Here is a 27,313-nt window from a genome sequence, read left to right on the forward strand (position 1 = left end):
AACTCATTTTGGTAATAGCAATAACATTTATTAGAAAAAATTAAAAAAGCGATATATGCTATTAATTCAATATTTTTTAACATTAAATTTTGTCTTTCGCTAAAATGAGTTACGAACAACGTAAAATGGAAATAAACAAACTTAATTTTTTTATAATAATCAAAGAAGAGATCTTTGTTATTAACTCGAGTTCTTTCAACAAGAAATTTTTTCTTTTATTGGAGATGGATTATTAACTCTATCACATAGGTATGACAGATCTTTCTTAAAAATTATATTTGTTTTCTACAACTTTAAATAATTTATTGAGTTGTTCAAAAAACTTATAGCTAACACTCGGGCGTTTTTATTGATCAAGTTTCCTACAAAACATTGACAACGAGCAGCTATTTATTAAGTTTCTTGGGATGATGTCAGTAAAACGTCTCGCAATGTACACGTTCTGAATGACTCTGCAAATAACAAAATCCTTACTTTCGAACAATTATTAAGGAGAATTGTAAAACAGTTAAAAAGGTAGATATCCAATGGAATGCCATGCCATCTATAAAATTAAGTCTTTTTTCATTAATTTTGATAAAGATTCTTAAAAATACTTGTTCGAGTTTTCTATGAATAATTTGAAAAGTAATTTTGAAGGTAAAAAGTCATAATAAATTTTTTTTGCAATTAATTTTTACTCAATTCAAATAAGTAGTTAATTCAATAAAAACTTTATAAGACTTGGCCCAATTTTTGTAGTGTTCTCTATTGATAGACAATATCCGGACATGGGTCTCGAACATCTATAAAAGGGTAAATGGTATTTATTGAATTAATTTAGAAAACAGTTTCTTCAATATCTTTATATTGATCGTCCTGGCGTGTATTACTCTCTAACAATGACATTTTCCATATAAAAATGGTTTTCTCTTACTTTTAGACAGTTTGTACTTTGACTATGTTCGTTTTTTCCCTAGAATGCAAAAATACGGATCTACTTTTTTTCTGTTCTCGTGATCACAATCGGTTTTTTCAAGAAATAAGCGATAGATTTTTTAAAATTGAATTTTGATTATTTCTAAGCTTTGTGAATATGAATTAATTACAACTGTTGATTGTGTACTGATCTGTATTATTCTTTATGTAGATTATACATCCATTATGTGTATAATATCGATTTGGGTGGCTATGTTAAGTAGGCCATTTCACCCCTAAAAAAGGCGTGTTGGCAAGAGGAAAAAAATACTTGTCTCTTCAAATTGAATGGGAAATAATCCATATTAGCCAAAAAAAAAATCAGAGTCGACACGTCGAGTTAAAATTTTTTTTGTCCATTATTAATACACACGAATTTATAATCTTGTTTTAATTCTATCACAATGTGTTATTCATCTAGAGGTGGGCTATTCAAACTATAAAATCATTATTCAAAATTTCACTTGATTAATTTGTTATAATTGAACACAATTATGTCACAATGATCGTTCAATAAAAGATTCTTCAAATATGCTGGAATTCTTTTATTCTATTATTGTTTCTACCAGTCTAACAGTCAAATGAAGTCACTTCAGCTAATTATAAAAATCGTCGAAATCTAATTCTAATGTACTTAATGTTTAGATATAAAACTTATTTCAGTAATTAGGTTAAGAACGGTATCGAATTTGTTACCTCTAATAGTTCGTCACCAGAACGTAACGTTCCATCTTTTCCAACGGGACCTTCTGGAAGTATTGAACGAATATAATGATGCGGTCGTACTTCTTGACCATTTTCAACATCAACGGTTCCTTCTAAGCTGATACCTAAACCACCGTCTTCAGAGAATTTTTTCAACTGTGCGATCTGTAATTCAATATGAGACAAGGTTTAAAATCTACGATAATAGTTGATTTGATATAAAAACGTAGATAACTCTAAAAAAATGATAAAATTATGATAAACATGAAACAAATGATTAAGTAGTTTACCTACTTATCATTTGAGCATTGCTTAGTTTCCCTTTTAATTATTAGGTGTCTCTAGTGTATAACATGTATAGATATACACTCCGTAGTCATATATCTAATACTCCTATATTGCTAGTTCCCGTAAGTGGGCGCCCGGCCTATGAAGTGAGACAGAAAATGAATATGTCTGTCTCTTTCTTTTCATTTGAACTGTATGCGCAAGCGTCACTACCGTAGAAGGAGAATTGGCAATTGGAGAAGGGCAAGCCACCTTCCTTTCACAACTTAAAATTGAGTTATAGTCGATTGGTTTCTGTATGCTTCGTAGCTCAGCGGTAAAGCTCCCGACTCCGGCAGTGAGTCTCGGGTGTTCAAATCTTCTTTTTTTTTCCTTCATTCTTTTCTTTTCTTTATTATTAAATTTATAATAAATAAAATAATCTAAAGTTGTATGAACAAATAAATTTTTATTGTTCAATAATTCTAATTCAATTCGATGACTATAAATAATATTGTTAAATACCACTACAAATTAAATTGTTTTATAAAAAATACAATTGAAAGTTTTTGAAGAATTAAAATTTTAAAGTCTTTTTCCCAAGTTGCCCAAACTCCTTGAGTTTGACCCAACATTCACAGTAATGAAATAACATGTACTGAATGCAAAAAATAATAATTAAATCAATTATTGTTCCTTTACATTATTATTTTTGTATTAGATTTTACAAACTACATACTAATCACTTTTGTACATCACCACAATAGTTGACATTGCTCTCCTATTTTTTAATTATACATGAATGTGATGATAAATGAATAATCATGATTATTAATTTAAAAAATATTTTTTTTCCTGTTTGTATTTCAATGACAGTTATTAATCACTAAATACAATTAAAATGTGATAATGATAATTATAAATAGTATACAAGCTATTGGATTTTAAATATCTTTATTTAATATTTAAAAGTTTACTTTCTAAAAAATGTAGCATTCATGAGCTCTGAAATTAATTTTAAACAATTGACAAATAGAAATGTTTTTTTTTTTGTTAATGAAAAAAGATTTTATTTCATTTTTTTAAAATGAAGTTTGCATATTCTACTTCTTATAAGCAGCTTCATTCAAATGAACAACATATTCGAAACAGGCATTTTAGAAAAAATGGAGAATTGGTTATTAATGAAGTCAATTAAAATATATAAAAAATTGAATGTAGCATGTAAAACAGACGCTATTTTATATGCAAAATGACGCTATTCTATTTGCAAAGGATGCTATCTCATTTCTTGTACAAATTGAAATGCTATCTAATGCGCACGCTCCATTCACGATCATGCGCACAAGTCGCAGCGTATAATAAGTGAGACAAACGCATATATGTCTGCACTGTAATGCTTAAGTCTCCCTCCCTATACCGACTTGCAATATAGGAGTATTACATATATGTCAGTAGTAAACCAAACGTTAGTTCTCAATATCGCCAATTGTCGAAGGTATACTGGTGGGAAAAAAACATAACAAAACGAGGCCTGTGAGGCATTGAGAACATTCATTTCCTGAGTGAAATAAGAGTAAGGCTCTTAAACCGTCAACACTAGGAAAGTAAGTGCTATACACTACTATCCTGATAACCCCTAAGACTCGTGTTAGACTCGGTCATCTCGAGAACGTAAGACGTTCTTCTCCGCCGCATAATTCATCGTCTTGCAAGTCGGAAACTTGCTTGCGAAACATCCTGAATAAGTAGCCCTTCTAGCTACCCAATAGATATTTCTTCCTTTTTCTTACTCATAGAGAACTAGCTGTTTAGTTTGTGTTCATTATAAAAAGTAAAAATTATTATTTTTTTCGTTTGATTATTAATCTTGTTCATTTATTATTCCATTAATCATTTAAATGTAAATATTTTAAAGTTCAGTATTCGTTTAATACATTTTTTCTTAAAAATAAATAAGCTTGATCAAGTTATTTAAATACTTTCAAGTTTTCTAGTTTACCGACTTCTTCGGAAAACCCGGGAAACCCAGAAGCGAGTAGCACAAAGTGAATTTCTTAATGAAACCGTTACATAATTTAGATTATTAAAATAATTTCTCCTTGTCCTTCAAAATCAGCTGTTTCAATAGTCTTATTAATATGTCTAACCTAAATTTACATTATAATAGTTATTATAAAGGCCTTATAGTATTTTTCATGCCGAATAATGATGATCTTTATTTGTATTTTGTAGCGTAGGATAGTAGTTATGAGTTAGTATTGGTTAGTTGTTAATTAGGATTAAGTTACATGTCAATTTATTAAGGATTAATGCAAACCAAGGCTAAGAGAATCAGTTAGGCGTGAAAATTAGTGATAGTGATAGTGACACTCGATTAGTGTCACCCTGCAGCTCTCCTATGCTGGGAGACTTCCTAGCCCTAAGGTTTGTAGTCACAAGGCGTTTACTAATCAAATGGGACTCCAGAGAAAGATGGAAGTGTAGAAGAGGCCGTAAGATTGATTATTATTAGTTCTGAGTAACCCCTCTACATGAAAATCTAGGAGAAGTCACGTAAAGATAGTCCCCAATAAGAAATATGATTTGACAAATTAAAGACAATTTCGCTTGGAGAGAGGAGACAGTCAAGAGAATCAATGAATTGGAGCTTAAAGATTTTAAATATGAATTTTTATGGAGAGTCGATTACGAACTGAGCTCATGGGAGTCGAGTGTGACCATTTTGGTGAGAGAGAAGAGATGAAGAGATGACAATCAGGACTACTATCGGCATAAAAAGTATAGACCCCTTACTTTCAAAAGTGATATAAAAGAAAAATATCAGTGCTCTGCAGTGGTCTGGGTGCGACCCGAAAGGTCCACATGACCAACTTCCCAGTGGAAAAAATGAAAAAAATAATTCGAATAGAACCCGTTTCCATTCTTTATAACAAATGGAATTGTTATAAACAAAATGAAAGTGTTTTTATTCATTTAATATGGTTAGTTACTTCATTTCAGTAAAAGAAAAAATCGTGCGTTAGAAGAATTCGAATATATCTCATAGATCCTTTTTTTCATTATTTACAACAAATTTTATTGTTATACACGAAAAAAGTATGTTTTCATTTATGTCATACGGTTAGTAACATTTTTTTAGTAAAAGAAAAATTTATGCGTTAAAAGTACTCATATATATGGAAAGGGTCCCTATTTTTATTGTTTATAAGAATTCAAAACTTATTATTTAAATATTACTATGATCAATAATCACTTGTTAGTAACAATGTTCAATTGTTATGAACATAATTCCATATTATTGACAATTATTATTGACTATTATATCGTCTTTAATGCTGTTTTCTCAATCCTGACACGAGTTTAAAATTCTTTCATTGCTGATTTTGTTTTTTAAAATTTTTTTTTCGATGAAATATTGTCACCATATTCTCATACAAGTATTCGAACCATTTAATATTCATATTTTTAAAGGTTACGGAATTTTGTCTGAAAAATAATATAATTCATAACTTGCAAAATTCAGGTCCGCAATTATCTGTACTGTAATCTTGATGTTTTTCATGATTGTACAGTATTTTATCAACATTAAGATATTTCATAAGCTCATGTGGTGGCTGCAAATTGCCAAAACTGTCATAATATATAACTTTATTACCACGTTTTTCATATGCCACTCAATGAGTTCCAGGTCCAGTTTTATTATCGAGATTAATAATTGCTGATTCATTTTTCCATGGTGTCGATTTTGGAAGATCATTTTGCATAAAAACACCACGAAAAAAGGGTATTTTGCATATTTTTGAAGGTCAATATCAGTCAGTGCACGATGGGGCAAATTTAAAAGTTTTTTTTCTGCCGGTTTCAAATACAATCCTCATTCCCAATTTTTGTTTAACTTCCATGACCTTGGGTATTCCTAAAGCAACAATTCGTTCAGCAATATCTGCGTCTCTCGCAAAAACACATTTCATAGATTTTTCAGCAAGTATTCTATCAGCTGCGTTTCTAGCTTTGATGTTATCTCGATTTTGCGAATATGCAATATCGTGTTCTTTACGAGCAGCGTCCGATGGATTGATTCCTGGATCTCCAGGTGCTCATCTCTCCTTCAATTTAGTTTCCGGACCACAATAATAATATCCTGGTATATGAAGTTCAAATGGCAATTTGTTTATAAGTGTGTTAACAATACCAGCAACTCGTTTTTTGATACGTCTTTGCACTATCATTGTGCAAGAACGACTAACTCGACACCTGTAGAAGATGTAAATTTATAGCTAGAATGTCATTCTACATCAAGATAAAGTTCAATCAACAAGACATTAAGTTGCCTGTAATTAACTTTGACCTATGACAAGACACAAATATCAAACGTCACGGACAACTTTTACCAAATAGTGTCCGTGGTTTTATGTGTGGTCCATCAAATTGTGGAAAGACAAATACTCTTTTAGCACTTATTGTGCATCCAAATGGCCTACGATTTGAGAATATTTATTTGTATTCAAAATCATTCAACCAACCTAAATGTCAGTTTTTAAAAAAAAAATTGAACCAATTAAAGGTATCAAATTTTATGCTTTAAATGAGCATGAGGAAGTGGTGAAACCGGATGAAGCAAAACCCTATTCAATTATAATTTTCGATGACGTAGCATGCGAAAAACAAGATAATATGTGAACCTATTTTTGTATGGGACGACACAGAGATATTGAATGCTTCTATCTTTGTCAAACTTATGCACGAATTCCTCAACATTTGGTGCGTGACAATACAAACTTTTTTGTACTTTTCAGGCAAGATGACATGAATCTAAAACACATTTACGATGATCATGTAAAAACACACAATAGCTGGATTAACATAAAAGATTTATAATGTCTCTAACTGATGAGTTAGAAACAATGACTGCCAAAATGTCTTTAGCTGAAGAGCTAGAAACAATGGCTGACAAAATATATAGTGATGCTCAAAAATTGCCACGTTATACAAAAGATAAAGCTGCTAATATTAAAGGGATATCTTTAACTCATGAAGAACAGCAACAAATTAAAAAAAAAAAAAACTTAAACGTCTTGATAAAATTAGTAAACGAATGTTAAAAGAAATTAAAGAAAATATACCAATAAGAATGAAGATGATTTTGTCATATTATTTGTAGAAAATGAGTTCAATACAAACTAATGTAAATAATTTATAGTATGTTTTTTTATTGAATAAATTTTTTTTCTTACAAATTATTTTTTTTTAACATAAACCTCATATTTACAATAATTTATTTACACTATTTGATATAAATTATAAACCCAAGGAAGTGTATCAGTTGTTTGTGTTAAAAGAACTCTTTTATTGTCTTTCAAACTTAATGCTAATTTTTGTCTACTATTTGTATGTACTTCATGTTTCATGCTGACTATATGATATTCCGTTTTACATAATTTTTCATGATTAAGTAAGCATTTTTTGTAATCATCGAATGTTATAGATATTATCGTTGCAGTTTCGACACCCTTTGCTTTACTATATTTGTCTTTTCTATTTTGAACTTTAAATGTGTACATTTTCGCTTTTAGACCAATGAATTCCGTTATTATTTCACCTTTATTTTCATCTTTCATAAGGCCTACAATTTTTTTATTAACTAATGGAATATTAAAACGGTTATTTGGTGGATAGTCTGAGGTGTCGAATTTATGTATATTATCTTTGTTATGTAATTTTGCTCTTTAAAGGTGTCAATATGTAAACCATATGCTTAACCTTAGAGACTTTAAGTTCCTCTTTTTAGTCCTAGCCTTTCGACCAATAGACAGGGATGAGGGGATCTTCGATAGAGAAAGTAAAAATGTGTGATTTTTATAAAAACAATAACAAAATTTTATTGAATGAAAATTATTGAAAAATTATAACAACAATTTAAACGTTACCAACAGATGATTTCTTTTACTCTGGTCGAGATGAATTACAATTAATTGGTCCTCAGTCGATGTTCCAGTCAGCGCAATTATTCACTTTTTTTCGCGAATTATTTTAAATATCAATTTAAAAATAATTTGACGATCAAATAAACTTCATGCAAAAATTTACAAACTTTGAAGTATTATCAATACAATACTCAAGACTTATGATTTCAAGAGATGTTCCACGACGATCTGATCTCGATCTTACTTTTTCGATAACTGACTGATGCATCAAACCTTACGTATTTATTTAGTCGAATGTGACATAATTAGAAGTCCCTTGCTTCAGGCGCGCACAAGTCCCTTCGCATGGTCTTTTCCCTTTTTGGAAAAGCTTAACGCTCTTCTTACGTCACGTACTCTTTTTTTAGAGTTTTATTGCTTTTCGCCACGTGGGTTTTCCAAAAGCAATAAAATATCTAAAAAATAACTTCCTCAACTATTCTTCGAAATCCTTTCTATTTTAACGGAATCTTAAGAAAACTCAAAAAAAATAACTTGAGTAATAATCGTTAACCTCAATCCTTAAGTTTATCGCTATTCATTTTTAGCTTTTCTTAAAATATATTTTAAATAATTATATGAAATAATTAAAAATACATTTAGACATTACATCTTTAATGCAATCATAAATATTAGCAATGAGAAATCGCTAAATTAAACTATCTGTATTTGTGTATAATAATTTTACCTGATTGTCTGTAAATTGTCTTTTAATTAAATTGTAATGGAAGTCATAAATAAACATTTTTGGAAGATTTAAAACTACAAATCCTACGTATATCGGCTTATTGAAATATATATTTTTTCGCTCCATTTCTATTATTACCATGTCATTGTCAAAAGTTATACTATTGTGAAATTTTGGAGAGGCAATGAGATTTTTTGCACCATACCGACCTTCCCACTGTGTAACTAACTTTACATCTTTATACTTCCAAACGTTTTCCATTGTTTTTCCGTAAACTGCATTATTCATTAATTTATAGAAATTTTTTTCAAAATCATTTTTAGATTTTTTTCGTAAATCTGTATTCAGATCTACATACTTCTTCATCCATGGTGATTGATTGAATTTAAGGATCCTATGGATTTTAGTTACAATCATTCCTAAATCGAGACATTGTTTTAAATTTCTGTAGTGAATCACATATTCAAGTTTAGGTAATAATGTCGTCATAAGTTTGCTGCTATTGCTGTTTGGAGGTTTACGGTGTTCAGGACACAATGGCAAATCTTTATGATGCTCGTGTAAGATTTTTAGATACTCTAAATCAACCTCGAAAATGTAACCAACTGGAGAATCATTGGAGATATTTTTAATTATTTCACAGATATTAGAAAAAGGGATGTCATCTTTCACCCATTCAAATGATCCACTCCTCCTCTAATACCTTTTTCTATGAAATTAAGCATTTCCACAATGTTCAAGAGTTCGAGTTTAATTTCTGTATATTTCAACATAGCATCAAAAGCTAATCCAGGTGCAGTGTAGTAATGTAACGGATCAAGCTCATAAGTAGAGATGCAACTTTGTCTAAAATTTTGAAAAATGTCTGCTAACAGAAGAACGTCTGTTTTTAAATATAAATCTGAATATTCACCGAGGGTGTTTAGTTGAAATTGATCCCAAACGTGGCGTGCATGTTGGTAATCGTCATCGGAAGTGGCCGAATCGTTGAGTTTCGAATAGAATTTTGTTTTGTCAGGGAGTTGTCGTTCGTCAAGTTTTTCCCAACTGTCAATACATTCATATGGGAAAACACCTTCACGAGTTACTAACTGAAATTTATCTGGCTCGGGATGGAAACTTTTGGTAATTGATTTTGCGTTGTTATCCAAAAATGATGCAAGTTTCTCAATACTATTGCTCATGAATCGGAAAAAATCAATAAATCGTAATTTAACAAATATTTCTTTTTTTCTTTTTTCGTGGGAAATTTTCTGATCAACTGTTTTTGTAAATGCTATGTATTTTTCTTTACTGACAGGTAATAATTCTATATAACCTTTAAATGATGCAGCTTATGATTTAATAAAAAAAATGTGAGTCATATCCTAAGAGGTTATGAAAAATGACTGGAATTATGCATGAATTTTGATAATTTAAATTACAATTAACATGAGCAGCGCCTCGATAATTGCCTATAAAGTGACAGTGATCATGTACTTTTGTTTCATCATTACAAATGTGACAGATTTTTGCATTACGAAAATCGTTTAACCGTTGGGATGTTAATGGTTTCATTGGTACTACGTTTTCTAGGTAAGTTTTGACAGTTTCAGCTATTTTTTTCAACTCAGTCATGAACCAGTTTATACAATTAACGTCACGTTTAAGATTTAATCGACATCCACATATATTATAATTTTTTTTTTTAATAAAAAAAAATTGACTTGAAAGAGAAATTGTTTTTACTTTAAAACCTTTTTCCAATCATCTAATATCCTTGAGACACATCACCGCCATTTTTTTTTCTACGGTTATTTTTTTGCTGATAATTATAATATTATCGCTGAAGATAATTTATCACCAATCAGGATCGGTAAAAAAAATCGCTGCCGATAATTTATCAGTGTCGATAACTTATTACGGTCGGTAACTTATCGTCAAAATTATCGCGGTCGTTAATTAGTGCGGATCACAACCCACTTTTTTCGACCTGGCCGGTATTGCAGAGTGATCCAGAATCGGCCCTGCTTATCTACTATTAAGGCTTCATGCAGTCGAAAAAAAAAAAGGTATATTTAAATAAATAAAAGAAAATTTTTTTTTCTATCATTTGCTTATTATAATCTTTTATTTATTTACAATTTGATCTATGCTAAAGGTATCATTTATTTCTTCATTCCAATGATTATCGCTCTTAAAGTTTTGCATTTGCTACCGTTTTGACTATTTAGTAGCGAGGTCAATTTACAGTTCAATTAGCTGATAAAATTACAAATATATTTAAAATTCTTAATCGTTAGCTCACTTTTACCAATTTTTTAAAAATAAAAAACAGATAAATGGCGCTAGGTTGTATTACCTATTTAGACGGTAACTTCCCTTTATTAAAGATAATAATAGTAGTGACATCTCGTAGAAGAAAATGGTAAAAATTGTTATGACGATGGAATGTCTAATAAAATATACCATAGACGTCACTATATTTTATTTTTACACATAAACAAAATCCTGCAGTCCCACTAAACCATTTATCTAGTTCAATTTATTGCTACGTGCATTATCTGATTTTATTTACAACACTGAGTTATTTGAGTAATTAATTATTATTAAACTTCAATTAAAATTATTTTATTATCAGTAAATAAGGCGAGTACACGGGTGAATGTATGTTTATGCATCAAATTGAGATATTTCTGTAGGTACATAGAGATTTTGACTCTGAAAAAAAAAATTGCTTATTTGTTTTTACAATTAAAAAATATATCACAATATTATATTTTTTTATGTAGGTCTGAATATCTTATTTCAAAAAGATAATTGTACTTTCTTGCCAGATTAAAATCAGCTTTACAGAAGTATCAAATTATAATGCTGAATTGTTACGAACAGATTTATTATCAATGAGGTAATGTATTATTAAATGTTTCATGTTTACTCAAACATATATCAAATTTTCTTTCGTAATCTCATTGAAGTTTAAATAATTATACATAACAATATATCAAAACCTATAAGGTTATATTTTGTCACTTTTATAGAATTATTCTTAGCTATAGCTGTATGTTACAAAATTATTTTGCTGATTCGGTATTAAGGCTGGGCTGAAGTCAGAAAGTTTTCCAGAGTTGACTTTACGCCCTCGCGTTGTGCGGCGAAAGGCCGAAGCTTGACGTCAATTGAAATTGAGTAGGTAACAGGGAAATCGTTCGAAAAATGATAATTTTCAGGGATGTACTACAAAAAGGGAGCCTTAGGGCACTAAGAAATTTACAAATTTTTGAATAATCTGTTTCGAGCAAGATAGAGCACAGAATATATCTATCTATCTCCGTCTTATTTTTCAGTGAAAACTGCGAGTTCGAACAGTTGACGAGCAAGCACATCCCCCACCCTCTGTTACCAAGCCTGAAGCTTATGATATCTAAACGTAAACAAAGCAAATGAAAATATGCTGGCTCTGTAGTCAGAAGATTCGATTTCGACATCAAAAATGAGTTTTAAATTTCAATTTTTATGTAAAATTATTTTTCAATCAATCGATGACAAATGAGACAATATTTGAACAGGGTCATTAACCTTTTTTTGTACAAATACATTGATAATAGCCTTTTTTAACAACTTATTAACAATAAAAAATAGTTTAAACAATCCGCGGCGAGTTCCGACACTTCACCGGCAAGCTCTACCCCCACTCTCTGTGCCCAAGCCTGCAGCTTATAATTTTCAAGCATCTTTAGTATTATCGAAACCATAATAGCTCAGTGGTTAGAGCACCAATCTTTTATTTTGCTGGGCAGGGTTCGATCCCAGTCATAGGCAATTGTTTTTTCTTTTTTTTGCTTAAGTGACTTTATATACTTATAAATTAATTCATATATTTGATTAAATTATTCTTCCAATTAATTACGGAAAACAACTTGTTTTTCTGAAAATAAGCTGAGGGTGAGGAACGAGTTACTATGAATTCTCTTTTTTCGAAAGTGTTGTCTTTAAAAGACAATAGGAATTGATTATGAACTTATATAAACAACCAATTATTGTATTTATATAAAATTTTAATGAAAAAAAAAGGAAAAAAAAAAATTGGCTATGACTGGGATCGAACCCTAATCGGTAAAATGAAAGCTTGGTGTTCTACTCACAGAGCTAACACATCATCTCTGTCATTATGTTTATGTTTATAAATTGTATAATGCAGGCTTGAGTACGAAGGGTAGGGATAGAGTTTGCCGGCGAAGTGCCGGAAATCCCCGTGGATGATTTCAACTACTTCTAAATATTTCTAAATTGCTTAAAAAAAAGCTACGTTCATATAGCTATAGTAAAAAAAGTGTTTATAACCCTGTTCATATGTTTTCCGACTCGGCGTCGATAAATTACATAAATTATTGAGAAAAAAAAAATCAAATCGTTGTAAACAATTACTTTTGGCATGTTAATATTATAATTACATGCAAATCTAACAAATAAAAGAAAAAAAAAAAAACTTTATCATGACTGGAATCGAACCCTGCCTAGCAAAATAAAAGACCGATGCTGTAACTACTGAGCTGTTATGGTTCCAATATGGTTATATATGCTTAAAAATTATAAGCTGCAGGCTTGGGCACAGAGAGTGGGGGTAGAGCTTTCCGGGAAAGTGCCGAAACTCGCCACAGATTGTTTAAACTACTTTTCAATGTTAATAATAATATGATTAACTTGTTAATAACATAACATTGTTAATACATGTAAAGATGTATAAGTTGTTAAACACAGGCTATTATCAATGTATTTATACAAAAAAAAAGTTTATGGCTCTGTTCAAATATTTTCCGACTTAGTGTCAATAAATTCAATGAGTAAAGAGAGAAAAAAATCAAATCGTTATAATGGATTAATTATGGCATGTCAATATTATAATTACATGCTAATCTAACGAATAAAGTAGAAAAAAAGTGATTATGACTGGGATCGAACCCTGCCCGGCAAAATAGAACTCTGACGCTCTAACCACATGGCCAGCATAATCTCGATATTGAGTTTATGTGTATTTGTTTTTACACTACATGCTTGGATACGCCGACTTGGAATTGAGCTTCCTTATTAACATTTATACCTAATAAAAATGATAATAATGGATGAATATATGTATTTGAAGTTATTTGCAGGTATTATATTAATTAATGTTAAATGAGTATCATTATTTTCATTTATTCTAACTGCAATAGTTATCAAAGTGTAGGGCATGTAGTGTGACACACTACATTTACATCACCACATGTATTGTACATACACAGATACAAATTACTCGCTAAAATGCAGGGCACCATCAGTTCTGGATACGGATTGCGCATTTTTTCAATATGGATGACTGAGGTCATCTGCGAGCATAATGCTGTCACCTATTGGAATTTTTTTAAACTAATTACCAGAGAAAATCATCTGGAATACAATATTTCTAATTATTTCTAAATTATTCAATTTTATACCATGAATTGATTTTTTTGACATTCAAACAGGTGGCAAGGACTGACGCAAACACGAATTTTGGGCGAAAAACGTATAAAAATAGAATAATTAGTGATTTTTCATCTGAATGATGTGGCCGCCATCTTGAAGTTTAAGCGCGGCAAGTCAATTCATAATTTTTTCATTATTCTTTCTAATTTTTTTAATAAAAATATTCACTATATACAAAAAATTGTTGTTTACGTCAGTCCGGCATTAATTCCTCTGTAATTTGGTACCTAATTGTATAGAAATAATCGTAAATTGGCGAAGAAATTAGAAATATCCCGATCCCATGTATTTGGATAGGGGGAATCAGTCGCCTTTCTGACTTCAGCCCAGCCTTAATATATGTTTGATTCTAAAAAATCAATGAATAACTATAGTCGATCGTATTGTATATTTTAATAGCTGCACGAACTTTGCTATTAATCAATATTTTATTGATAAATTAATAAATTGATAAACAAAAAGGACAATAGGCGTTTTTAAACTAATTTTGATAAATTAGTACATTTTCTTGAGCGTTTCACTTTGTCTCGACGTGCCACTTTATCCTCCCTTCCCCTACATAACAGATTTTATAAATTATGATATTTATTTTTAATTTTCAGGTAAATCTCTATCTCGAAAGCATTATTAGAAATACTCGAAATACGAGTATTCTGCTTTCGAGCAGTCAGTCGATAATTGTTATTATTCTTCATACGAATAAATCTGCTTTCGAGCAGCCAATTTTAAAATCAATTCGATTATATTGATATCATTATATATAAAAAATTATATCAATCCAAAAACAATGTATTGTAGATGCTATTGGGAATGAAAAACATCTCTTCGATGAAGACATAGATTTCCTTGCTTTATTGCTACATCATCAGTTCGGTTCTGTTTTTCTAGAAAATTGGAGAACTCAGCTATTAGATTTTTTAGACCCTGTAGATTCAAATAAAAGGCATATTCTTTGCATAATCAAGCTGGTTACTTAGATTCTAATTATTATGCGTCTGATCATTAGGTATGTATGTGTTGAGAAAATCTGAACTTTTGAATGACCTAACGGTTTAAGGATAAGGATGATTGTGCCGGGACAGAGCAAACAGAAGTCAGGTTTTATAAAAAATATAATTTCTTGATTTTTAGCACCAACAATACACAAGATACAGTGAATGACTTTCTGTTACTGAGTAGGAAGACTGAATTTCGTTAAAATCACTGAATGTCAAATTTCAATATACTGAATTTTTATTGAATGTTTGAGGAATGCTCAGCTTGGTGTGTTTGATATTATTAACTTTCGACACGAGTTCAACACAATTCACAAGTTGAGAAGAAGTGATTGTGCACGTGGCGTTAGCCTATCAATGCAATGCAAAAATTGAATTTTAATACTCGAACATTGGTACTTTATTAGGACATAGGATAGGAGAATTAGGACATTCTTTTTACGGTACTGACGCACAAACGGTAATTAAATGGATTGATGTAAGAATGGTTAGAAAAAGAAAACTTCAATCTTATGACAAAATTAAACAACTCAATGAAAAAGATCCTAATTCGAATGATGTATATTATCTTTCTCTTATAAATGATTATTATAATAATCGTCCTGAATTATTTGAATCTATGTGCTTGTATGATCTTGTCAAATGGTACATCATAGAAAAAAGAAAACCACAAAAAATTGCTGGTATTGAATCATTTGTATTTAAAGAAAAAACTTTATATCTTAAAAGACATTCTTTAGATTATGTAATCAATCACTACAGATATAATATATATACTCAACCGGAAAATTTTTACTATGCGTTATTATTACTGTTCCAGCAGCAGCCTCATCCTGCTACAAAAGTCTCCCGTCTATGGCGCTAACACCTCAAAGGGGTGGAGCCTACACACGCACCATGTGAGGGCAATCGACGCCAACAAGCTCCGACGCCACGCGGGAAAAATATAGTCGTCAATCAGACGTAGACGAGTACAATCAGCAAAATAAACACCTGGTGCACAAGAGAGCCAAGAGCAACGCGGTCGCCCTAGGATTCAGTAATCCAGAAAGAGCACAAGGGATCACCTGGGTACAGTGTGGAGGAGCAGTCTACATAACGCCAGACGAGCAGTAGCAAAGATTTACTTTCATGGAATGATGGCAGTTTCAGTGGGATACTTCAAACACTTGAAGGAAAATTCTGAATGAGATTTATGCTATCAAATGTTTATTGATATTTTGATCAAACATTCGTTCAACAATTTTTTACGCACACTTATGTGATTTTTTAATCTAACAATTGATGAAACGATTTTATGGTTCTGCGATTATGGCAAGTCAAACTTGGCGCAATTTTATGATTTCAAACATTTTTTTCATGTAGAACAATTCAAAAATATCGAATTTTTAAACAATAGTGATGTGGCGCCGTTTTTTTACAGATATCGAATGATATCTGTTTTTGGCGGTAAAGAATAACTAATGCTCCTAAAGCATACATAGCATAAGTTAACCAAGACATTATTTTTTCGTAAAGTATTTTTGTGCGTTCATGATTTCCTATCTCGGTTGCTTCTTTGCTTATGTCAAAACATACCTTTTAAATTAGACCTCTTAATGCCTTATCCATTATTCTTTGAAACGTTGAGGGACTATTTTTTAAGCCAAAGGGCATTTTTACAAATTGATAGTGACCTTGAGGGGTACTAAATGCTGTTTTGTGTCGATATTTCTTCTTCATTGGAATTCGATGAAACTCGCTTGCTAAATCAAAAGCTGAGGAATAGCGAGCATTACCACACTGATCCAAAATTTCGTCTATCACGAGGAAAATAGTCATGACCATACTTCTAGAATTCTAGAACGTTTTACTAGAAACTCCACTTATATGGATGATCGTCGAGTCAAGCAAAATTTACTAGAAATGTTCTATCAGTAAATACTCGAGATTTACGATAAATTATAGTAAAATTTACTTAACTAGAGAGAAATTTTTACTAATGTTGTAGCTAACTTAATCAAATTTTTCAACAACACATTAGAAAAATAAATAATTAGGTGAAATTATTAACAATATATTTCTTTTATGTAACGTATCATCTACTATAATGTTTAAGAAACATTATACTCTTTGAATTCTCTATCGTAAAAATTACGCAGAAAATGCGAAAAATCAATTAATAAAAATAATTAGGACAACTAAAAATTATTTTTGATAGACACTCTATGTAAATGCTGAACACCAATTTTACGTATTCGCAGTTTAAAGACTGCAGAAAACGCAGATTTTAGGCTAGTAAACAATATTCTATTGGGGAGATTCGAACCTACGATGGCTTATAAGACACGCAACTAACTAAACCGACGCTTTAGCGCGTTTGGCTATCCGAAATTATTGGAAGGAGTCAAAATTTGTATCTATATAAAATTGTGGCAACATGATTATTCGAATATTGTTAATCAGAAAGTATGAAAAACTGTTTAATACTACCGATAAAATTTTACTTGAATTCTAGCAACGTTTTCTGGAATGACTTGAATCGACTAGTCAACTAATAAGGCTCTCATTATTTTCGTCCATCCAGCTTTTTCTACTAGACAACATAAAAAGTGATTAACGAACGAAGTAAAAAATCTTAAATTGACTCTGCTTGATTTTTCTAATACTATTTTTTAGATTGTATAAGAAACTGTGCCGAACTGTAAATAAAAATTAATTAGAATTCTAGTGATGTTTTCTACAATAAGTTTACTTGATTAGTCAAGTAATATAGCTCTGATTATCTTTCTCCGTGATGTTTGGTATAGGATAGGCGTCTGCACGAGTTTTTTCGTTCAGTTTCCTGTAGTCTACCACGACTCGCCATTTTTTTTTTCCTGAAGTATCACTCTTTTTGGGAACAATCCATAGAGGTGAATTGTACGGAGAGTCTGAATCTTCAATTAATTATTGCTTCCGTATTTCTTAAACTTGTCTTAAAATTTCTTTCATCTGTCTAGGTGGATAAAGATACGGTTGAACATATACTGGTATCTCATCCGTAGTTTCAAGTAGATGATCACCCAGATTAGAACATGGTAAAGGATCTTCTGGTAACCTGTATACATCCCGGGAAGAATCTATTATTTTCCATATCTCATCTCTAACCTTTTTATCTGAAATGTGATTGGGACGTGTATGTTCCCATAATAATTTGCTTCTAGCTGTGGAATAGTTACTTGTCTTTTCTTTTTCTATCTTCAATATCTTCGATTCTGGCTTTCTTTCATTAAAAATTATTGTCCGGTGTTTTGCTAAGATAACCGCATCTTCCTTCTCGAAAAATGGACGTCCTGCAATTTCGTCTTTTTCTAGGGGAAAATCGTTTGGAATTACAAAAAAATGTGTTCGACGTTATCTACAGTAATTGTACATTCTTTTATACAGTTTACAGGTGTATTATTAATCTCAGTTAGTTGTACCGTGGTTTTTCTAACTGGTAGTCCTGCAGTACATTGTAATTTGATGACGTTGACGGCTGCTCCAGTGTCTGCAAGGTGCGAATGGTATCACTGTCCGAGTTCATTGTCGACTCTAAGCATGAAGGTTGTTCCTGGGTTTCTTGAGTTTCTTGACATTCGGTATACTGGATGGGATTGGGCATGGTTAGTTGCCGGCGTTAGATATTTTTGGGTGGGAAATTATCATCACATGTATCCAAATTATTGTTATGTTTGTTTTGTATTGCCACCGTTGAGCCAAACACGTGATACGTCCGTACACGTCCAAAATAACATAAAAAATGATAAATACTTTTATTTACATATTTATAAAACTTGCGAATATACATTGTTTTCTTATTAGAAATAACGAGTCTTCGCATTTTTTAAAATAACATCAAAATCGATGCCAAAAAAATTTTACCTTTTTTCCCAAATTTGTATCAAAATAAAGAAGATAAATTATTTATTTATTGTACGTATTACATTTATGATAATCATTGTAAAAATGTTGAAAACACAATGATTTTTTACACCATGCACAACGGATAATTGCAATATTTTTACATCCTGGAATTTCACAATGAGATTTGAAGTTGTCTCCGTATTCTTTGTCTTCTATAATTTCTGATTTACAATCTTGATATGGTTCTTAAAAATGCAATAAATTCTCCTTCATCATTTCAATATCAGTATACCCATATGTTGCATTGAATAATATTTGTTTAAAGTATTTCTTCAACTGTATTTCAGCATCATCTCCACGTGTCTCCATAATTTTCATAGTTTGAAATGTTGTTAGAAGTAACCGAATAACATTATGGGGGTTAACTTTTATTTTAAACTATTGAGTGTTACACAATTTTTGGAATAAAAGATAATATTTTTATTTCAAGCACACTATTATATACACATGTAAAATGATTTTGAACTATTAACCAAAATTAAAATGAATACAAGATGCAAAAATATCCATTCACTACAGTATTAAAGATGAATGCGAAATAATAATGTTACAATTTTTTAAAGGATTAAAACGTGTCACATGTATAAAAATGCTATCATTGAATAATCCGTATATTACAATTACAGAAATAGTTTTCCTGAAAAATAGTTTATCAGTGACTGCGATAAAAACTATATCTGTGTTTGCCAACATGACGATAGCAAAAAACAATATTTTGACAAATCATAAACTACTCAGTCTCTAATTACGACGTATTTTATACGGTGATTATTGTAAAAATTGTAAAACACCTTTATAGGGTATCAACTCTGGAGGTGATTTTCACCCCTTGAGAACGTTTTTCCGCGGAAAAAGAAAATACGTGGTTCATCATTTTTAACGTAGATCATTGTATAGAAACCTCAGCTAAATTGACGGTGACCACCTCGCGAGGTTTCCTTGTAAGATTATACATATTAATGTGCGTGATACATTTTTATAATTTAACATTTTTCTACATATCAAAGGTTCACTTATCGGCAATCATCCACCTCATGATCATGCAGCTGAAGTAGCATCAGTAGAAGTAAAAGTTATCTGCTCCCAAATAGAAAAACGTGCTGCTAAAAATGACGATCTTCCTTATGCTGCTATTGCTGCAGTCTTAGCATCAGTGCTATTTCCAGTAGTTGCTAAATTGCCAAAGCTGGTATCGCTCACCCGAGAAGTCCAATGCGTTCGTCATGTTCAACAGGTTAAGATGCCAAAAATAACTACTCGTGAACGTTTAGTTATTCCTGATGAATTACAAGTAACGAAAAAAGGTGAAAATATCTTATTCTATGACAGCGGTGGCAGTAAATCTAGATTTTCAATATTGACCACTACTAAAAATTTAGAGATATTATCTGAATGTGCCCAATGAGCAAGTGACGGTACATTGTCTTCAGTGCCAGTGTTGTTTCAACAGCTTTACACAATCTACGGATTGAAAAATTATAACATGTTACCCTTAGTGTACATGCACTTGCGTAGTAAATCAGAAAAATTGTATACTAAGTGTCTATCAGTTTTGAAGAACCGTAGTACGTCAGCTCTGAATCCTACAAGAATAATGGTTGATTTTGAATTAGCATTTATAGCTGCATTTAAATGTATTTTTCCGGATACTGCTATTTTGGGTTGTTCATTTCATTTTAGCCAATGTATCTGGCATAATATTCAATCTTGCGGCTTGCAGCATATTTATAACACGAAGTCAAGATTTGCATTAAATATTCGAATGTTAATGGCATTATCATTTTTTCCAATTCATAATGTGTATTTAATTGATTATTTTGAGCGCACATGGGTTGGTGTGCGTTCATGTTCTGGAAAACGTCGTCGAAAGGCTTATTATGGATTCGTTATGTGGAACTGCTATGATGCTGTTGTAAATGATGAAATTAGATCAAATAATGCTATAGAAGGATGGCACCGTGCATTCAATTCGAGAGTACGAGTTAATCATGCAAGTTTATAGATTAAAAATAAGCAATTTTTGTAACATTCAGTATTAATATCTGTAAACAATATGTAAAAATATTTTATTTTCTTGACGTATTAAATACTTGAATAATTATACTGTAACTGTGATGATAAGTTTCTGTATGCTGTAATTACTAAGAAAAATCATATCAAAGAATAGAAATATTATAATGTATGAATATTTTGAATAATAAGGATAACTATTTTTTTATTGTCAAGTGACATTGACTGTTTGATTGACTGAAAAGGAGGTGAAGTTACAATTACTAATATTAAAATATAGTACAATTTCTAAATAAAAAAATAAATCTGTTTAATAATAACTGCTTTTAATTCATCAAGTAAGTTAGAATAGTATTTAGTAAAATTTGAGACACCCATTACCGTGTTAAGTTTCTGAGGGCAGAACCGATTTTTAACTCATGATAAAATGTAAAATGGTCTCTACTAGTTTCTGTAGTATTTGTTTCTCAAAAAATTATTAAGATTAAGAATATATATTGAGATACATATTGTTATCACACAAATGTCGAGATTAGGTACGTTTATCTCCGTGTCTTCTTCAACACGCAGATATATTGCGTCCTGGGTAACACCATCGCGCAAAGTAGAATCCATTATCTTTTCTTACAGTAATATCTTCAGGGGGGATACCTACTCAAGACGTCCTTCTTAGAACGTGGAAGCAAGACTTACCTCTATAGAAATGAATAATACATAGAGAAACGAAATAGACGAAGTGTAAAATCATGATCATGATGAAAAGCACGTTTACAAGATATTATTTTTCTTATTTTTCGCTACAATGTTATTAAAAAAGATCTGATTTACAACCAGCTCAAAATAATGAAAAGTATATCATATAAAATTACTTACAATTATCTCAGTGTCATCATCTAAAATATCCTTCCATTTTTTTTCGATAGTAGTCTTTGTTGTAGGGTTAAGATTAATCATTGGATCACAAGAGACATCTTCTATTACGAAATGATTTGGACTATTCTCTAATAATAAACGATTTTTATCGTTGTCAAGAATTGTACTCTTGTCAAAAGTACATGTTTCATCTTCTTCTCCATAATCAGTTCCTAAAATAGTATCTCCATCCTACAAATCAGTGAAATAATTTTTTTATCTTATGACTCATAGAATGATTGTTTTTTTTATTAAGCATATAAGAAAAAATATATCTATCAAGCATACAGGAGAAAAAGACATCAGGTCATAGATTTTCATCGGTAATAAAGTTAGAATTAGAAGAAGTAAAACAGTAACATCTTAACTCATTCAACTTTTGTATATTTTCAAATTAAAACGCGTATTCCCATAACTTAAAAGAACATTATTCAGGTAGTTTCTAGTAGAAGTTGCAACGAGTCTGTTCACGAAAAAAGCCGCTTGCAAAATAACGCTTATGTATTCTATACGCTCAGAGCAGCACTGCAAACCAACTCTTCAAGTCAAGGTGTAAGCCATTAAAATTGTAATTCAATGGTGCAAAGAGACTATTGTCACTAAAGATACTCTGACCGTATTAAATGACCCCGTGTTACAAATATTAATATCCATGTAAAAATATCTGCGCAGGTGGACATTATTCTTTCAGTACTGGTAGGATTTAAGTAAATGATCTCGAAGACATTTTTAATGCGGACTTGTGCATTTCTTAAAAGTAGAGTAAACGTTTAAAGATAACCACTTCACCAGACAGTTTGAAGGTTGCAAATACCTATGATATCTTTTTTCAAACGACTAAATCGGTAACAATTTTCATAATAAATTATAAGAAACGCATACGAAGGCACATTCAAAAGATGTAGTTGATTATATTTTTCGCTTATATGATAGTACATCATTCTTATTGAGAGAAAAATGAATTAAGAAGAGGTAACTGAGCAAGGTAGGGATCACAACAAAACTAGTGATTCAATGTCACTAGAGATGTTTTTTTAACACCATTCAGTGACATTTAAAAGAATTTTTTCGTTCCACAGATATCTTGGTAAAAGGTGTGCGTGTTGTTATGTTGTAATAAATATGTTGTGATGATTGAAAAAAAATTTTTGGATGTAGTACCTCCGATTTGAACCAAAATTTTTTTACATGTTTATTAACTGTTACGTCCTGACGAACTTCACTTGCATTTTAGGTTAAAGAAAGTAAATATACCACTACATTTATAACTCCTAGCATACAGTTTCACAATCACAACCAAGTTCAACGCACATGTACGTGCAGCAGGCGAATAAAACTTATTCATACCATTAAGGCAAAATTTACTGTTTTTATAAAACTTCTACACATTGAAGATGCCAAGCAGCAAGGTCACTCGTCACCGCTAGCGCGGCGAGGCAAACGGGGGCCTTGAAGCCGGCAGAGTGGAGCGCTCGGCTAACAATACCTTCTCTCGTTCATGCTCTCCTAATACTTCGCGAAGAGGAGAGCGACTTTAATTATGAAATATATATTAAATATTTACCTGCCGATTTTTGGCAGGTATGTTCCTCATAAGGGTCTCTATCACTTAAGAACCAAAAATCCCCTAAATTTTATATTTCATATGTTCATATAGGAATACGTAAATGAACGCATGTGTATGTCTACACATACACGCCCACTAACTGATGCGCGTTCTCACGCAGCGTCAGGGAAAAGTTTAAACAAAGCGAAATGCGGGATTTGTTAACCGGACGTTCTCAAGACTTAATTCGAAGTAATTAATAATAAGTAGTATTAATGTAACAAAAGTAATATTCTGTTACAAATTGTTAAAAACGCGAGGAACCGCGTTATTTTTGGCGTTAAAAATACTAACATCTAATAAAACTTATAAAATAAGTCAGGTGGCCGCGGCGGCACACCTGTATCTGGACCGCAGCGCCTGCAAATTCATGAAAACCTGAAAATCATGCATCATAAAGAGAACAATTTGATCTTCTGAAAAAATATCATATGTACGAGCAGGAAGCCGACGTCAGCAATAAGGCCCAGGGGGCTTGACGTTGTCAAGTCTGCCTGAAAAATCCTGACGTTGCACCTGTATCTCTATGGATACAGCAACGTCGAGCTGCCGTCATCGCTGATGTGATCTTTCTCCTCAGTTGATCCGCAAATCGCAAAGAGTGAACTTGTCACTCCTTGTAAAGTATGTAAATTCATTGAACACTCTCGATAATAATACCCTCAAAAATATCTGTCAATAGCATTTCTTTTCCATTCACTATATCCTAATTCTTCTACACATACATGACTGAGGTGCAGTTAGTAAAACGCGTGCAGTCATTTCTACCTTTCTACACGCTACTTTTCTGAGTTTGTTTTTTGAGGCGCAGTTTGCATAACGCGTGCAAACAACATTCCAGAGCGAAAACGTTCCTTTTACCCCATTTTCCTAGACTCTATTTGCTTGAATTTATTTATTTTACAAGTGCGCGAATAATTACATTTCGACGTTTTTCTAGTATCGTTCGAGTGAACCGTTTCAGCAACTGGATTTACAGTGTACCTTCAATTTCCGTTGGTTGGATTACTGTGCGCAGTTTTGAGTTTTTGTGTGAAGTGTTAGAACAATGTGTTGCTCTCATGCCTGAATCAAAGAGGCGAGGAATCAGAGCAGGCTGGAGGGTGCAGATGCACAGGATCATTGAGGATCATCATAAGGGACTCGACCAGCTGTCTACCATCCTCCAAGAAGAGCCACCTAAGGCCACTTCACTCATCGGGAAACGGATCACCATTCTGAGTGACGAGGTGCTTCTGGACTTTAAGGTGATTTTGGTGATCCCCAAAAATTCACAATAGTTACCCAGTTATCTTTCCCCAGTGACATTTTTTTGTGGGGGACTGTTTAATTTTGTGGACCTCTCTTTTCGAGTTTTTTCTGTTTTGTTTCGTTTTTTCGCAACCATGAGCAACCCAGCGGCTCCAACGGTGAGTATTTACATTCTTTTTGTTTTTCTTTTCTTTCCCCCTTCGTTTTTTCATTTATATGATATTTCACATGTCGGGTAAATCTTTCGGATTTTCCCTATTTAAATTTTTGCGGTTTGCAACGTGTTAAAGTAAGACCACTGTATTACGGGCAGCTTCACAACCGTTAAGCGACTTTACACGGGAATTATTTGATAAACTGATGCCCTGCTTAATTTCCGTTTTGTAAAAGCTCCCGAAATCTTGAAATTTCGTTAATTCCAGGATAATTGATCGGGACGTAATATTTAAGACAATTTTTTATGAAAAATCAACTAAAATTGATGAAAATTTTATCGTAAATAAATTCTTATGATTTTTTCCGACATAAATAATACAATTACAAATAAAAAAACAAAAAGAAAATCTAAGAACCATTGAATTCGGTTTTTTAACGAAAATTTAGCGATTTTTGATTGGAAATCAACAAAAATGGATAAATTTCTCATAATAAACAAAATCTAATATAATAATTGCACATGACATTGTTTTCCTACCTATCCTCCGAATGGCCTGGATAATGGATTTTTTAATTTTTTTAACAACTCCACAAAGGGATCTAATCCTAATCTTAAACAACGATGCCGCCACATAAATTCACACATATGATCTATTAATGATTCTTTATTAACTCCACCTTCAGACAATTCTTTGCGCATCCATCGCTACGATGACTCAATATTTTAAGTATGAGCCCCCGTTTCATAATTCACAAACTCAACAGAATGATTTACGGTCAAATGCCGATAACCATAGTCTACAAAATCAATGTAAACTCGCCAACAATCTGTATGAATTTCTGTTCTTGGTAACACATGCCTTCGAATCAAATGAATTAAAGTTTTTTCTGTCCCGCTCACCATTTGGACAAATTTTCAAACGATAACGATGCGCAGATCTACGTTCTATCATACCTAGGGTCCATGATCCTTCAACTACTCGATCTCTTTGATACTTTCTGCGCTCAATCTTGCACTTACCAATCTTTACAACTACACCAATACTACCTAAAAGATTTTCTTTCTCAAACTTCTCATCAAGTGCAATTGTGCAGATTTCGGGGCAATAGTGAAACCTATCGGAAATAGTTTGACGAGATATTATTTCATTGTTGACGATAGAAAACTTTCTAACCGTCTAACTACACAAGAGGTTAATTGAAAAGCAATACGTAACCAATATACAACATTGGACAGAATCACTAGAATCCTCAAACCACGTATTCTCAGCTACTGGCACACTATGACTCAGCTTTTTTTAATGCAACAAACGATCTGCTACAACAATGATGACGGTCATGACGATATATCTCTTTTTTGTGTTTGAAACAATGCCGAAAGGATGGAATCATACCTAGATTTCGCAATCATTGCAATTTAACGGCATTGTTACTTGTGATAGTAGCTGTTTTATATAAATTATAAAATTGATCCATTACCTCGTAATAAATAAAGAAAGAATCAGGGGTTATTAATAAATATTGAAAGATATGTATAAATAAGTGATCAGATAATCGGGGATTATTAGCAGTAAATAATCAATCAATCACTTATATAGATTTCGTCATCAAATATACATACGAGTAAGTTGTAAAGATTCATGACCTATTATCACACTCAAGAGCTATGATTCTCGAGAAAATAATCAACACAAGACATCTAGCGTAATATCGAATAACTGTGATTCTTAAAAAAAATAAAATAAAATTCACCACCATAACACTTTTAAGGAGGTTTTCATTGAGACCACTCTGAACAGCGAACTTTGATTGCCTATGGTCAGTACTAGCGTCAGTACTATAGTAGTTGACTCTGCTCTCAGAGACTTAACACGATGATGGGTACTACAACGCTAGGAAAGACCATTCTACGTTTTTAATTCTGCCTAAAAACCCCACTTTCATCAACTAATAATAATAAAATATTAAAATAGTTATAAAAGAAAACAAACAATAAAGGAAACATTCTAGCAAATCTTGAAAACTTTGTAATTTCATTACTCAAGTTAATCATTTTAAATACGACCCAGGTCTAAAAAATGTATGATTTGGAACTTTATTAACATTGTTAAATTTTAAATTAATTCTACTGAATTTAGGTTTATTTATTTAAATTGAATTATCTAATTTAATAATATTTTCTGAATCTTTTTTCAACAATAAATACCGCGATGAGGCACAACACTTAACGCAGATTAAGAACCTTTCTGTCTATCGTTACAACTCTTCCAATCACCCTTTTATTAAGAATTAATAAGACGAATAAAAACTCACTTATTAGAAAAAGTATGAAACAAAATTCCTCCAAACGTGAGTGAAAAATAGTAAAATAGATAACAGGTGGGTGGTA

General features: G+C 31.6%; 1 protein-coding gene across 10 annotated transcripts in view; it reads right to left on the bottom strand.

Moving 5' to 3' along the window:
• Positions 1–27,313, bottom strand: part of LOC118064357 (patj homolog) — a 349,897-nt gene that overhangs the window by 128,544 nt on the left and 194,040 nt on the right. For all 10 annotated transcript variants that reach the window (XR_004690049.1, XR_004690048.1, XM_035078870.1 and 7 more), the window contains 2 exons: positions 21,873–22,103; positions 1,654–1,827 (listed from right to left, as the gene is read on the bottom strand). Coding sequence is in view for 8 of the 10 variants with exons in the window: in XM_035078870.1 (XP_034934761.1) it covers positions 1,654–1,827; positions 21,873–22,103 (405 nt within the window). In the remaining 2 variants the exon portion in view is untranslated. The remainder of the gene's footprint in view (positions 1–1,653; positions 1,828–21,872; positions 22,104–27,313) is intronic.

The sequence above is a fragment of the Chelonus insularis genome, unplaced genomic scaffold (genome assembly GCF_013357705.1).
Source record: "Chelonus insularis isolate UGA/USDA-ARS -01 unplaced genomic scaffold, ASM1335770v1 contig_17_pilon, whole genome shotgun sequence".
Classification (NCBI taxonomy): domain Eukaryota; kingdom Metazoa; phylum Arthropoda; class Insecta; order Hymenoptera; family Braconidae; genus Chelonus; species Chelonus insularis.